Raw genomic sequence first — 12,681 nt, forward strand, 5'->3', positions numbered from 1 at the left:
CCAGTTTGTTTACTTCCTACTCAACCTCAGGTGAACTTGGATTTAAACCCTTTGGGAGGGGTGGGACGATTACTTCCGGGAACAGCACCCAAGGTTCTCTCATGCCAGGTGAGCCGAATCAAACGCACCCAGGATCCCGTCGCTGCTTTTGTTTTCCTGTGCAAGATGGCGGATATCAATGAGGCCAAGCCCATATTACCAGGCCCACCAGGTCCACGCATGTTTCAGTTTAAAAAAAATAAGCTCTCGTACTATTCCCATGGCTGGGTGTGGAGTAACATTACACTACAAATCATTCCATTCCATATCGTTACATAATTCAATAGTTAAAGGGGAGTATTATAATTGCAGTATTTCAAATGTCTCAGTATTTTACGCATTAGCTACAATGGCAATCGATGGCGTCTCCTTTGGAAGTCTTCCTATGGTTTGGGCTGGGAGGGGTTTCCTGGGGCGGGGGAGGGTGTGGCGGGGGTCTTATCGGGGGGTGCGGAGGGGGAGGCGGGGCGGGAGGAGGGGGAGGGGAACTCCTTGATGGTGACGGTGAGGAGGTTGGAGGTGACGTCGGTGACCACCACGTTCTCGCGGCTCGGCGCCAGCTGGGGCCGCCAGTCGGGATCCCCCTCCACGGGCACCCTCTGGGGGCCGCCGGCAGGGGCGGGGTTAGCGGGGGCGGGGCAGCCGGTAGGGGCGGGGTCGCGGGGGAGAGGGGACGCGGTGCTGTCGGAGGCGGCCGGGCGTCGCTGCCTGCGCGGGGTCTTCCTCTTGCCCTCCCGAGAAAGGTCCAGGGCATCTTCATCATCGTCATCCTCCTCCGGGGAGGAGCCGGAGGAGAGGGAGGGGGAGGAGGGGAGGAAGGGGGCAGCGGGGGCCGGGCTGGGGCCGCTAGAGGAGACGGACGGGGCGGGAGCGGCCTCTTCCTGGGTCGCGGTTTTCTGAGGTTCTGGAGGGAGGCCCGGGCTGGGCTCAGCCCGGGGGCTCGAGTTGGAAGGCAACCCCAAGGTGGTGGCCCCCGGGGCAGGCATAGGGGCAGGAGGAGCAGCAGGGCCGGCTTGGTTCAGGGACGGGGAAGGAGGGTTGGCCTCAGAACCACTGGAGCTGGAAGGTGAGGGCGGCGGCTGGTACTGGGGTTGGGAACCTCCAGAGGAGGGGGTGTCCCGGGCCCCTGCGGCCCCAGAACCAGAGCCTGTCCCTGGGCGTGAGTGGAGAGGACCTGGCCCCCCACACTGGAGCCCAAAGGGCTTCCCATACATGGGAAAGCCCAGCATCTTGAGTGGCGGCTGGAACGGCCTATAGGGAGCCTCCCCGTGCCTCTTCCCGATGATGCGGTTCCTGGACGGGATGTTCTGGCGACCGGACGAGAGATTCGCGGACGACGACGACTTCCTGGTTCCGCCGCCCCCTCCTCTGCCTCCCCCTCCGCTCCTCCCCCCTCCTCCTCCTCCTCCCCCACTTCCTGGTTTGTCGATGACCTTGAGGTTGAGGATGATGCGACCACGCTTGACCTCGCGCGGCTTGACACGCCGGTTCAGGATGCGGACGGTCTCGGAGAACGGGGAGACGGCCGGGCGGGAGTGGAACGCCGCCCCAGGCGTCCCGAAGGGCGGGGCCAGGGGGTCGGTGCGGGGCAGCGGCCGGCGGGACATCCGGTGGCAGCGGCGAATGTCTTTCTTCAGCTTGTGGGTGGCGGCCAGCGAGTTCAGTTTAGGGGAGGGCGCCACCGATGACGAGGAGGAGGGGTGTGAGGTGGAGGAGGAGGGTGGGGGTGGCTGGCTGCCGGAGGAGGAGGTGGAGGAGGAGCGAGGGGCGCTCTGGCGGGTGTTGGAGGCTCTGGAGGAAGTTTCTCCTTTCTGGCTGCGGGCCTGAGGACGACGAGAGAAGAGGGGGATGAGGAGGATGAGGGAGGAGGAGGGGGGGGATGAGGGAGGAGGAGGGGGGAGGAGGGGGGGGATGAGGGAGGAGGAGGGGGGAGGAGGGGGGGGATGAGGGAGGAGATGGGGGGGATGAGGGGGGGATGAGGGAGGAGGAGGGGGGATGAGGGAGGAGGAGGGGGGGATGAGGGAGGAGGAGGGGGGGGTTAAAGAGGAAGCAAGCTCGCAATCTGAGACATTCCTGCCTTCTGCTAAGCTACTGCTCACCTTCCGTGTGAGCTAGCAAACTTACATTTTACATTTAGTCATTTAGCAGACACTCTTATCCAGAGCGACTTCCAGTAAGTACAGGGACATTCCCCCCTGAGGCAAGTCGGGTGAAGTGCCTTGCCCAAGGACACAACGTTATTTTTGCACGGCCAGGAATCGAACCAGAATCTGATTACTAGCCCGATTCTCTAACCGGTCAGCCACCTGACTCCCTCCTGACACTTCAGCGACTTCACTTCATCAACACGTTAGGCTCACAAGTCACATGAGTCGAGGGCTCCGCGTCTCTCAACCAAACAGCCCTTTCTGCTTTCATCTCTAGCCTGGCGGAAGGACTGAATGGCCGCACAATCCAAATATTTTCTAACCAGATCTGTGACGTCATGAGCGCCGCAAAACAAAGAAACAAACGAAAGCGAATACCTTTGATGTTGAGGTCTTGGGTTTGGGTCCTCGCTTCTTGGGCCCACTGAGTTCCCTGTCCCGCTCTCTGAGGGAACAAAACCAAGGAAGTGAATCAAACAAAACCAAGGAAGTGAATCAAACAAAACCAAGGAAGTGAATCAAACAAAACAACAGTAACACTCTCTCTCTCTCCATCCCTCCCGGTTCTGGCTCCCAGCACTGCCCGTTTGCACGTTTGTTCCATTTCATTTCATGCAGGGACACGGATCAGCAGGCGACCAGTAGAAGAAGAAATCTCAGAGATTTACCGAGACGAGGGCATCTCTCTCTCCCTCCACACATCTCCCCCCCCTCCACACACATCTCTCTCTCTCTCCCCCCCTCCACACACATCTCTCTCTCCCCCCCTCCACACACACACACACACACATCTCTCGCTCCCCCCCTCCACACACACACACACACACATCTCTCTCCCCCCCTTATACACATCTCTCTCTCTCCCCCCCCCTATACACATCTCTCTCTCTCCCCCCCCTATACACATCTCTCTCTCTCCCCCCCCCTATACACATCTCTCTCTCTCTCTCTTTGAAGTGGTCTGGCAAGAGACAACTGAAAACTGCCATAACAGAGACAGTCGCTTTCAGGGGGATGGAGGGAATAGACAGGAGAGAACAGGGAGAAATTCGAGTTTAAATGATCAGCGTTTGCTGGTTGGGTGAAGGGCGAGAGAAAGAGAGGGAGAGAAAGAGAGGGAGAGAAAGAAAGGGAGAGAGAAAGAAGAAGAAGAGGGAAATGGTCTGGAGACTGCAGTTGTAAAATGCAGAGCAGTTTAAACAGTATCTATGAATACACACACATATAGTGAGATGGAAAGATACTTACTTCTGTTCGAAGCCTAAAATCAGCCTGTCATCCAAGATGTTCTCCTCTGGCTCCCAAGTGCTGTGTCTAGAGAAACACAACATGATGTGTGAAATCCAAAACGTCATTTTGAATGTTCACTTTCAAAAGACGTGCACACTTCAAATATTATCTGAATGAGTTAGACTGGTGTTTTCTCATTTACGTTTGGGTTAGAGGCCTACGCGAGATGACACACATTCAAGTTTTTTAAGTAGTATGCGTTACGATAAGTCACTTACTTCAGTGCCCAGCCTTTCCATTTCACTAGATACTCAAGACGACCCTGCAAAACATCACCGGAGACGAACAAACGAACAGACACAGACACGGGAGAATGACCGACATGCTACTCAATGTGCAAATCAGCATCCGGTTATAATCTGATTTTGAAGCTAGAGTGCTGTCCTGGAACACAAAAATTATGACAGATTCGTTGTTGGACTAACTTGAGTTCATATTCGCGTGTCTATAGCTAGTTAGCTAGCTAGCTAGTTGGCCATTCATTTTATAGGGAGGGGGAGGCTGGAATGCCTGACGACAGTATATTACAAACGGGCTGACTACCCAATTCGTTCCAGAATCAGCTACACAAAAACATTGTAGAGGGAAAATCTGGTCGACTAGCTACTGGCTAGCTAGCTTCTCCAATCAGCTAGATAGCAAGAAACTCGAGTAATTCTTTGTTGCGGAATTGTGTGTCAATTCATTACCCAGCTGCCAAGTGAACTGATGTGTATTGATGTGCAACCTACTCCCCTTACCGGTGATGGTGTGGGAAAAAGCCTGAAACAAAGCACTGCTAAACAGGCCAGCTACTGTCGCAAGACCCCCCTCAAAACAACAGGCCCTGGCTTTCCACACTGCAGTCTAACCTTAGACTACCACAATGCCCTCCTTCGCAGACCCCTTTGTGTCGCTATTTATTGCCCTGCCATAATATACGAGGTACCATTTCAACCGGACTGTGCTAGCTAACCAGACAATTTATGGCTAGCCTTTCCAAGGCCCAGCTGCCAATACGAGACGAACAGCGAGCTTCGAGCACAGACAAGCACGCCGTGACGACCCTCGCCCACGTCTGCACGCTGCCTGGAACTAGCGCTGAGGTTACTGAAAAACATGCAGGTCGGCGGGGAACTCACCTTGCGAACGCGGCGCTTCAGTATGGCTTCCGCGGCGAAAACACGATCACCGACCGCGGAGAGCTCCATCTTTCATGCCCAACTCTGTTCTCTTTCTCTCTCCCTCTGTCTCTCTCTCTCCAGATTCCGTGGGTACTAACCTACTCCCCTCCCCAAATCTATCAAGGCGGTTGCAGTCGCAGACAACACTGTCTTGAAGCAAGCAGGAACGAGACGAGAGAAGTGTATCACGTGCCCCAGGTCAACCCCCCTCGGTCGTCCTAGCAACGCCAAAGGGCCACGAGAGGATGCACGAGCCTTAAAGCACCCTATGAGTGAATGGGAACCATTTATTGCCCGTGGACTTTATAATCAACACTTAATAATTTGTGATTTCTACTTGGTATTTGGTATATTCTAGGGGCTGTTGGCTGCTTTTAAAGCTGGATTTAAAATTATGTGAAGTACTGTTTACATGATGTCTAATAAAGACACCTGTGATAGATATGTAAAATCTACGTGTGCATATCTTTGTTTCGTTGAAATCGTGACAACTGTTCTCCCAGAGCCTCAGACAACTTAACTGAATCTCGATGAGACCATCCACCTTTACTACCTGCGCAAAATCTACGGGTGGCCATCAAGTCAAACTGACTTGCAGATCAGTATCTAACTGCAGACACTGGCTGTCGTCCAACGCGCAGCATCACTCATGTACGGTTGTTTCTCCCCGCCCCCTGACTTATGCTTTCCTCTCATTGGTGAACGTCTAAAAACGCTGCCTCGACTCTGGTGCCTGATTGGTGTAGCTTACGGTCAGATAAGCTTTGTAGCAAGATTAGTTGACTTTACACTCGGTTGTTGATGTTGAACTGTCAAAAGTCGACTGTCGACTCGATCTCTGGAAAGTAGCAGAAACTAGGTAAGCACAAAACAGCTTATTATTCCTGAGAATATGGGCTGGTCTACGTGACTAGTTTAACACGCGCTTTAGCAAAACATGCATATTTCATTAGACGTTATACTTTTTTTTATTACAGCGAGTAAAGCTCTTGGTCTTCGTGTGTCAAAACGATACCGAATGTGATTAAACCTGATACTGGCTGGCCGAGAACTCGTGAACTGAATGAATGGAACCGTTTGTGTGCAACGGAGGGTTTATACCATTGAAAAGTGTACAGCATTCAACATTTTCAATGACACTGCGTATCTAGCTAGCTCACAAGCACAGCTAGCTACCGTGTTTAGGTAACGAACTCCGTAATTCTATACTGTCTTACTCTTTCTCCATGTTTCCTGAATCTTAATGAGAGGAGCGGTGCATTGTTTGTACTTTGTCTTACTAATGCAAGTAGCAGCCTCAAAAGACGCATTGGCTCACAAATCACTGGGGGGATTTTTTATTGCGTCATCGTTTTGTATACGAAGTCGATAGACCACAAATAAACTAGTCGACATTTGGTCACTGAAATCTCGCTTCTTGCTCAAGACATTTGAACGCAATCCAATAAGGCCTACGTCATCACAATCTTGAAATGACACACAAATAATAAAGCAGATAATTTAGTATGTTTGTTACCGTTGCTAGGTATGATCCACATCTCTCTGTCCCGTCTCTTTCTCTCCTTGTCTGTGTCTCGTTTTTAACCCACTCTAACCCTAACCCCTTTACAAACAAACACACACACATGACCCCCCCCCCCCCCCTCCTCCTACCATACCCACTACCTCATATCTCCTTCTGTCTCTTCCCTCCACCCCCATTACACCCCATCTCTCCTTCTCTCACCCTCTCCACCCTCCCTCCCCAACCAGACAACCAACCATGCAGTTTCTGGGGCGCCTGCTAGACACGGTCTCCTCCGTGTCCAACCTGTTCTCCAACCCCTACCGCGTCCGGGACGTACCACTGTCCGACTACAGCGGGGGTGGCAGAGTCCGACTGAAGGAGGAGGGCCGCATGGTGCTGTACAGGAACTCCAACAGCCAATCGTGGGACTGCCTGCTGACGTGCCCGGACACCCCCACCATGGCCTTGAGGTGAGGTGCATTATGGGTAGTGGAGTCTGATTTTAATTGAGCACATACGCGTCATAACTCCACTACGGGTCAGGTTGGGCGACCGGTTGATTACCTCAGGTGAACTCTGACCCCTCTGGATGACCCAACATCCTCTCTCACTTCCTCTTCCAGGTTGTTCCAGGTGGCGTCAGAGGAGGACGCCATGAACTGGTTCCCCCAGTACGCCCTCAAGCTCCGCCCCTTCTACGAGACCCTCTCCCTGAAGGCGGAGTCGGCCCAGCCAATCGTAGACAGCCTCCGCGGCCACCCGGACTGGAGCTCCGCCCACATCGCCGTGGATACGGGGCTGAGGGAGTGTCTTAAGCACAACTACGTCCAGAGGTGAGACGAGTCAGTTGGCTGAGCGGTTAGGGAATCGGGCTATTAATCAGAAGGTTGCCGGTTCAATTCCCGGTTCAATTCTCGGCCGTGCAAATGACGTTGTGTCCTTGGGCAAGGCTTCCCTACTTGCCTCGAGGGAGGGGGGAAATGTCCCTGTACTTACTGTAAGTCGCTCTGGATAAGAGCATCTGCTAAATTACATTTAGTCATTTACATTTAGTGATTTAGCAGATGCTCTTATCCAGAGCGACTTACAGTAAGTACATTCTCCAGAGGCAAGTAGGGTGAAGTGCCTTGCCCAAGGACACAACGTCATTTTTGCACGGCCGGGAATCAAACCTGCAACCTTCTGATTAATAGCCCGATTCCCTAACCACTCAGCCATCTGACTCCCATGACTAAATGTAAATGAGACCCCAGAGAGGGTTTCAAACGCACCCAAAGTTCCAGGGCAGTCTTCAACCGTTGCTCCCAACCCCCGTCCTCCTACAGTCAGATCAATGCGCGTGACGGGGCGGGCCAGACGCCGCTGCACGTGGCGTGCGAGCGGGGCGACGTGGCGTGCGTTAAGGAGCTGCTGGAGGAGAGCCAGGCTCGCACCAACATCAAGGACAAGAACGGGGAGACGCCCATGCACTGTGCTGCCAAGCAGGACTCAGCTGTCATCATACAGGTGAGGGGGGGGGGAGAGATGGAGGGAAAGGGATTGAGGGAGAGATGGAGGGAGAGGGATGGAGGGAGAGGGATGGAGGGAGAGATGGAGGGAGAGATGGAGGGAGAGGGAGAGGGATGGAGGGAGAGATGGAGGGAGAGGGATGGAGGGAGAGATGGAGGGAGAGGGATGGAGGGAGAGATGGAGGGAGAGGGAGGTGGAGAGAGAGAGAGGGGAGAAAAGGAGGAAGAGAGAAAGATCTTGTCAATAATCATTTGTTATCAATTTTCACCCCTCCTCCTACAACCCCCCCCCTCCCCCAGGCGCTGTGCTCCCGTCTGTGCGAGGGCGTGAACGACCTGAACGTTGCCGGGGAGACACCCCTCCATGTGGCGTGTCGTCTGGGGCGGGCGGAGGCCGTCAAGGCCCTGCTGGGGGGCGGGGCCAGGTGTGATGTCGTAGGGGGGAGTGGCTACCCTATCCACTCTGCCATGAAGTACAGCGAGAAGAGGTGAGGGGGTGTAGCCACGAAGATGAGGATGATGATGATGATTATTCATCTTTTATTGTAATGGATTCCCTCCCTCCCTCCCTCTCAGCTGTGCTGAGGCTATCCTGACAGCAGACCCAGGTCAGCTAGAAGCGGAGGATGCTCTGTACGGAGGCACCCCGCTACACTGGTCCAAGACTGCAGAGGTACACGCACACACACACACACACATACACGATACATGAACATACACACACACACATACATGCACATACGCACACACATACATGCACATACACACACACACATACATGCATATGCACACACCGCGCACACACACACACATACACAGGCTCTCTGTCCATCTTTGTCTCTCTTGTACACGCTGTAATATGTGTACCCCCCCCCCCCCCCCCCCCCCCCCCCCCCAGATGTGCCGTCTGCTGTTGGAGAGAGGCTCCACAGTGAACTACCTCAGTAAGACAGGGGAGAGCCCGCTGCACGTGCTCACCAGGAGGGGGCGCTTCGAGGCAGCCATGGTGCTGCTGACACACGGGGGGCACCCCAACCTCCGGGGGCAGGACGGGAACACCGCTCTGCACCTCGCCATGAAGGTAGCGGAGCGCCGTGGGTGTGTCTGTGTGTGGTGTTATTAGGTGCTGTGTGGGTCAGTGTGGGTGTGTGTGGGTGTATTAGGTGCTGTGTGTGGGTGTATTAGGTGCTGTGTGTGGGTGTATTAGGTGCTGTGTGTGGGTGTATTAGGTGCTGTGTGTGTGTGTGTGGGTGTATTAGGTGCTGTGTGTGTGTGGGTGTGTATTAGGTGCTGTGTGGGTTAGTGTGTGTGGGTGTATTAGGTGCTGTGTGTGTGTGTGTGTGGGTGTATTAGGTGCTGTGTGGGTCAGTGTGGGTGTGTGTGGGTGTATTAGGTGCTGTGTGTGGGTGCATTAGGTGCTGTGTGTGTCAGTGTGTGTGTGGGTGCATTAGGTGCTGTGTGTGGGTGGGTGCATTAGGTGCTGTGTGTGTGGGTGTATTAGGTGCTGTGTGTGTGTGACTGGTGTTGTGGATAGGATTTCTTGGAAAGTATGTTGGTGCATTAGGTACCTTGTTATGGAGCTCTGTGGGTGGGTGTGTGTGTGTGTGTGTGTAATCAGACTGTGTGTAAATCCCCTGCAGATGGACCACATGGATCTGATCAAGGCCCTGATCGTGTTCGGGGCCGACGTGGAGATCCACAACGACCTGGGAGAGACCCCAGGGCTGATCGCTGCTCGCACCAGCAAAGGTGAGGGGGGGGGGAGAGAGAGGGGAAAGAGGGGGGAGGGGAGGAGAGACGAAGAGTGAATAGGAACACGACAGAGTGGGATATGGGCGACGAGCAGGATGGATGGATGGAGAGGGTGACATAAGGTGGATGAGAGTGTGTGTGTGTGTGAGAGAGAAAGTGTGTGAGAAATAGTGTGTGTGTGTGTGGTGTCCGAAACAAGCCAGTGTGAGACTCACACATCAACCAGCTAACATCTGAACGTGGGTTCGTTAAAAGCACGAAGACTTAGCGTGAAACGGCATCTGTGTCATCGCTGGGACGTTCTGGAACATCCCCTGCATTCACACAGAGCGTTCTGGAACATCCCCTGCATTCACACAGAGCGTTCTGGAACATCCCCTGCATTCACACAGAGCGTTCTGGAACATCCCCTGCATTCACACAGAGCGTTCTGGAACATCCCCTGCATTCACACAGAGCGTTCTGGAACATCCCCTGCATTCACACAGAGCGTTCTGGAACATCCCCTGCATTCACACAGAGCGTTCTGGAACATCCCCTGCATTCACACAGAGCGTTCTGGAACATCCCCTGCATTCACACAGAGCGTTCTGGAACATCCCCTGCATTCACACAGAGCGTTCTGGAACATCCCCTGCATTCACACAGAGCGTTCTGGGAACATCACCTGCATTCACACAGAGCGTTCTGGAACATCCCTGCATTCATTCACACAGAGCGTTCTGGAACATCACCTGCATTCACACAGAGCGTTCTGGAACATCACCTGCATTCACACAGAGCGTTCTGGAACATCCCCTGCATTCACACAGAGCGTTCTGGAACATCCCCTGCATTCACACAGAGCGTTCTGGAACATCACCTGCATTCACACAGAGCGTTCTGGAACATCCCCTGCATTCACACAGAGCGTTCTGGAACATCCCCTGCATTCACACAGAGCGTTCTGGAACATCACCTGCATTCACACGGAGCGTTCTGGAACATCCCCTGTATTCACACAGAGCTAGACAGCTTAGTTTCTCACACAGTAACTAAGAACTAATTGCATAACGTGTGTTTCTCTGCCTGTTTCGTATGTTTCGTCATGCATGAGGTTTCCAAAGTCAACATGAAGGGGTTGCTAGGATACTGCTGGGGTAACCTGGGCTGTAATCTGGAGAAGTACTAAACGATTCTCATCATCCTCAAACGTTAATTATGGACAAGGTGTATGTCTCTGCTGGTAGCAGCTATCAGCAATGATGTCATTTCCTGTCGGAACACAGAATTTTGATCAGTGTTTTTTCTATGGAACCATGCATGCCTGGTGCGTGTGATGGTATGTGTGTCTAGCAATGCCAACAGTGTGTGTGGCTGCGTGTGTTTTTTGCATGTATTATACAGGATAGAAAATCTACTCATATTGTATATCTCCCTCTCTCTCTCCCTCCCTCTTTCCCTCCCTATCTCTATCTCTCTCTCTCTTTATTTCTCTCCCTTTCTCCCTCACCTCTTGCTATTCACTATGTAACGGGTGTGTGTGTGTGTGCATGCCTCAACCATACTGGCTTGTGCGTACGTGTGTGTGTGTGTGTGTTGAAGGTCCTAACAGAAAGGTCCTGCTGGACATGCTGTGTAGTGTAGGGGTACAGCGATGTCACCCCCCCTCCTCCCCCTCTCCTCACCCCCAACCACCGCCACCTACAAGAAGGCTTCCACTCCCCTGGCATAGGTAAACACCCCCCCCCCCTCCCCCACCCGCCTTCTGACCCCCGACACCACCTGTGCCCCCCTCTCAGAACCCCCCTTTTCCCTCCCCCCATCTGGAAATTGAGTTTCTACACCTGACCTCTACACCCTCTTCATACCTTCACCCTCCCTCCCCCCCCTCCCTCCCTCCCCCCTCCCTCTCTTTCTCTCTCTCTCTCTCTCTCTCTCTCTCTCTCTTTCTCTCTCTCTCTCTCTCCCTCCCCCACTCTCTCTTTCTCTCCCCCTCTTTATCAGTCTCCTGTCTTCCTCCTTTCATCCTCTCTGCCGCCTGTCTCCTATTGGTTGTTGAGGGGCGGGGGTCCTTGTCTGTCATTGGCTGGCAGGCTTCGAGGACATCATGCACGTGGCGGCCACCGTTGGAGCCATGAGTCAGGGTCGACAGGAAGTGACGGCCTCAAAACAGGAAAGAGGAAGTATGTACGAGGGATGTATTGGAAGGTCTCTCCAGTGTCTCTCTCTCCTCTTTATACTGAATAATGTGATGGTTCTCCCCTCTCCCCTCCTCTCCCCTCCCCTGCTCTCCCCTCCCCTGCTCTCTCCTCTCCCCCCCCTCTCCTCTCCTCTTCCCTCTCCTCCAGGATAGACAGGTTACTGTGTCTGGATGGGGGGGGTATTAAGGCCTGGTTCTGATCCAGCTGCTGATCGCCCTGGAGAGGGAGGCTGGCCGGCCCACCAGGAGCTCTTCGACTGGGTCTCTGGAACCAGCACCGGGGGCATCCTGGCCCTGGCCATAGTCCACGGTGTGTGTGTGTGTGTGTGTGTGTGTTGTGTGTGTGTGTGTGTGTGTGTGTGTGTGTGTAACTGTGGTAACATAGCTTTGGGGCATCTGACTCTGTGATTGCGGGCATGTCCGAGTGTGTGTGTGTGTGTGTGTCCACTAACAACAGTGTGTGTGTGTGTGTGTGTGTGTGTGTGTCCACTAACAAACAGTGTGTGTGTGTGTGTGTCCACTAACAACAGTGTGTGTGTGTGTGTGTCAGGTAAGTCCATGGTGTACCTGCGCTGCCTGTACTTCAGGATGAAGGAGCAGGTGTTCAAGGGTCACGACCTTACGAGTCGGCTCCTCTGGAGGACTTCCTGAAGAAGGAGTTTGGAGAGAACACCAAGATGACAGACGTACAGAACCCCAGGTAACTATGGAAACACTGTTTACTCTCTCACCTCTCTCTCTCTACACACCTCTCTATCTCTCTCTCCACACCTCTCTCTCCTCACCTCTCTCTCTCTCTGACCCCCCTTCCATCGCTCGTTCCTCCCCCTGTCTCTCCCCTGCCCCCCCCCCCTCCCCCCTGTCTCCCAGGGTGATGGTGACCAGCGTGCTGGCAGACAGACACCCAGGGGAGCTCCACATCTTCAGGAACTACGACCCCCCCTCCCTCCACAGAGAGCCCCCCTACTCCACCTCGGCCTCCTTCCAGCCCCTCACCATCCCACAAGGTAGCACTTGGGGGGAGTCAAGTCACACACACACACACACACACACACATCACAATGCTGACTGTGTGTGTGTGTGTGTGGGGATG

The 12,681-nt window shown here is 53.8% G+C and overlaps 2 protein-coding genes across 2 annotated transcripts; one reads left to right on the forward strand and one right to left on the reverse strand.

The window, feature by feature from the left end:
• Positions 1 to 422: 422 nt before the first annotated feature.
• Positions 423 to 4,754, reverse strand: cbx6a (chromobox homolog 6a). Its single transcript, XM_067259395.1, has 5 exons — positions 4,598 to 4,754; positions 3,695 to 3,738; positions 3,435 to 3,500; positions 2,565 to 2,631; positions 423 to 1,862 (listed from the first exon to the last, which is right to left on the reverse strand). The coding sequence occupies exons 1-5, from the start codon at positions 4,664 to 4,666 to the stop codon at positions 423 to 425; spliced, it is 1,686 nt and encodes a 561-aa protein (XP_067115496.1). The 5' UTR covers positions 4,667 to 4,754.
• A 684-nt stretch (positions 4,755 to 5,438) lies between these two features.
• Positions 5,439 to 12,595, forward strand: pla2g6 (phospholipase A2, group VI (cytosolic, calcium-independent); the record flags this gene model as incomplete). Its single annotated transcript, XM_067259368.1, is given in 16 exon segments — positions 5,439 to 5,498; positions 6,392 to 6,616; positions 6,770 to 6,979; positions 7,472 to 7,652; positions 7,955 to 8,142; positions 8,231 to 8,327; positions 8,553 to 8,735; positions 9,295 to 9,403; positions 10,991 to 11,120; positions 11,482 to 11,571; positions 11,737 to 11,771; positions 11,774 to 11,821; positions 11,824 to 11,898; positions 12,139 to 12,192; positions 12,195 to 12,288; positions 12,459 to 12,595. Coding segments are annotated over 15 exon segments (1,846 nt in total), but the record flags the coding sequence as incomplete, so codon positions are not given.
• Positions 12,596 to 12,681: the final 86 nt, after the last annotated feature.

Source organism: Osmerus mordax, chromosome 21 (genome assembly GCF_038355195.1).
Source record: "Osmerus mordax isolate fOsmMor3 chromosome 21, fOsmMor3.pri, whole genome shotgun sequence".
In the NCBI taxonomy this organism is placed as follows: domain Eukaryota; kingdom Metazoa; phylum Chordata; class Actinopteri; order Osmeriformes; family Osmeridae; genus Osmerus; species Osmerus mordax.

Bases quoted from the DNA above. Each gene is read 5' to 3' on its own strand.
- cbx6a (XM_067259395.1), bottom strand. From the start codon at position 4,666: ATGGAGCTCTCCGCGGTCGGTGATCGTGTTTTCGCCGCGGAAGCCATA. The intron at 3,739-4,597 runs GTGAGTTCCCCG...GATGTTTTGCAG, and splicing joins TGAAGCGCCGCGTTCGCAAG to GGTCGTCTTGAGTATCTAGT. The intron at 2,632-3,434 runs GTAAGTATCTTT...TTGTTCCCTCAG, and splicing joins ATTTTAGGCTTCGAACAGAA to AGAGCGGGACAGGGAACTCA.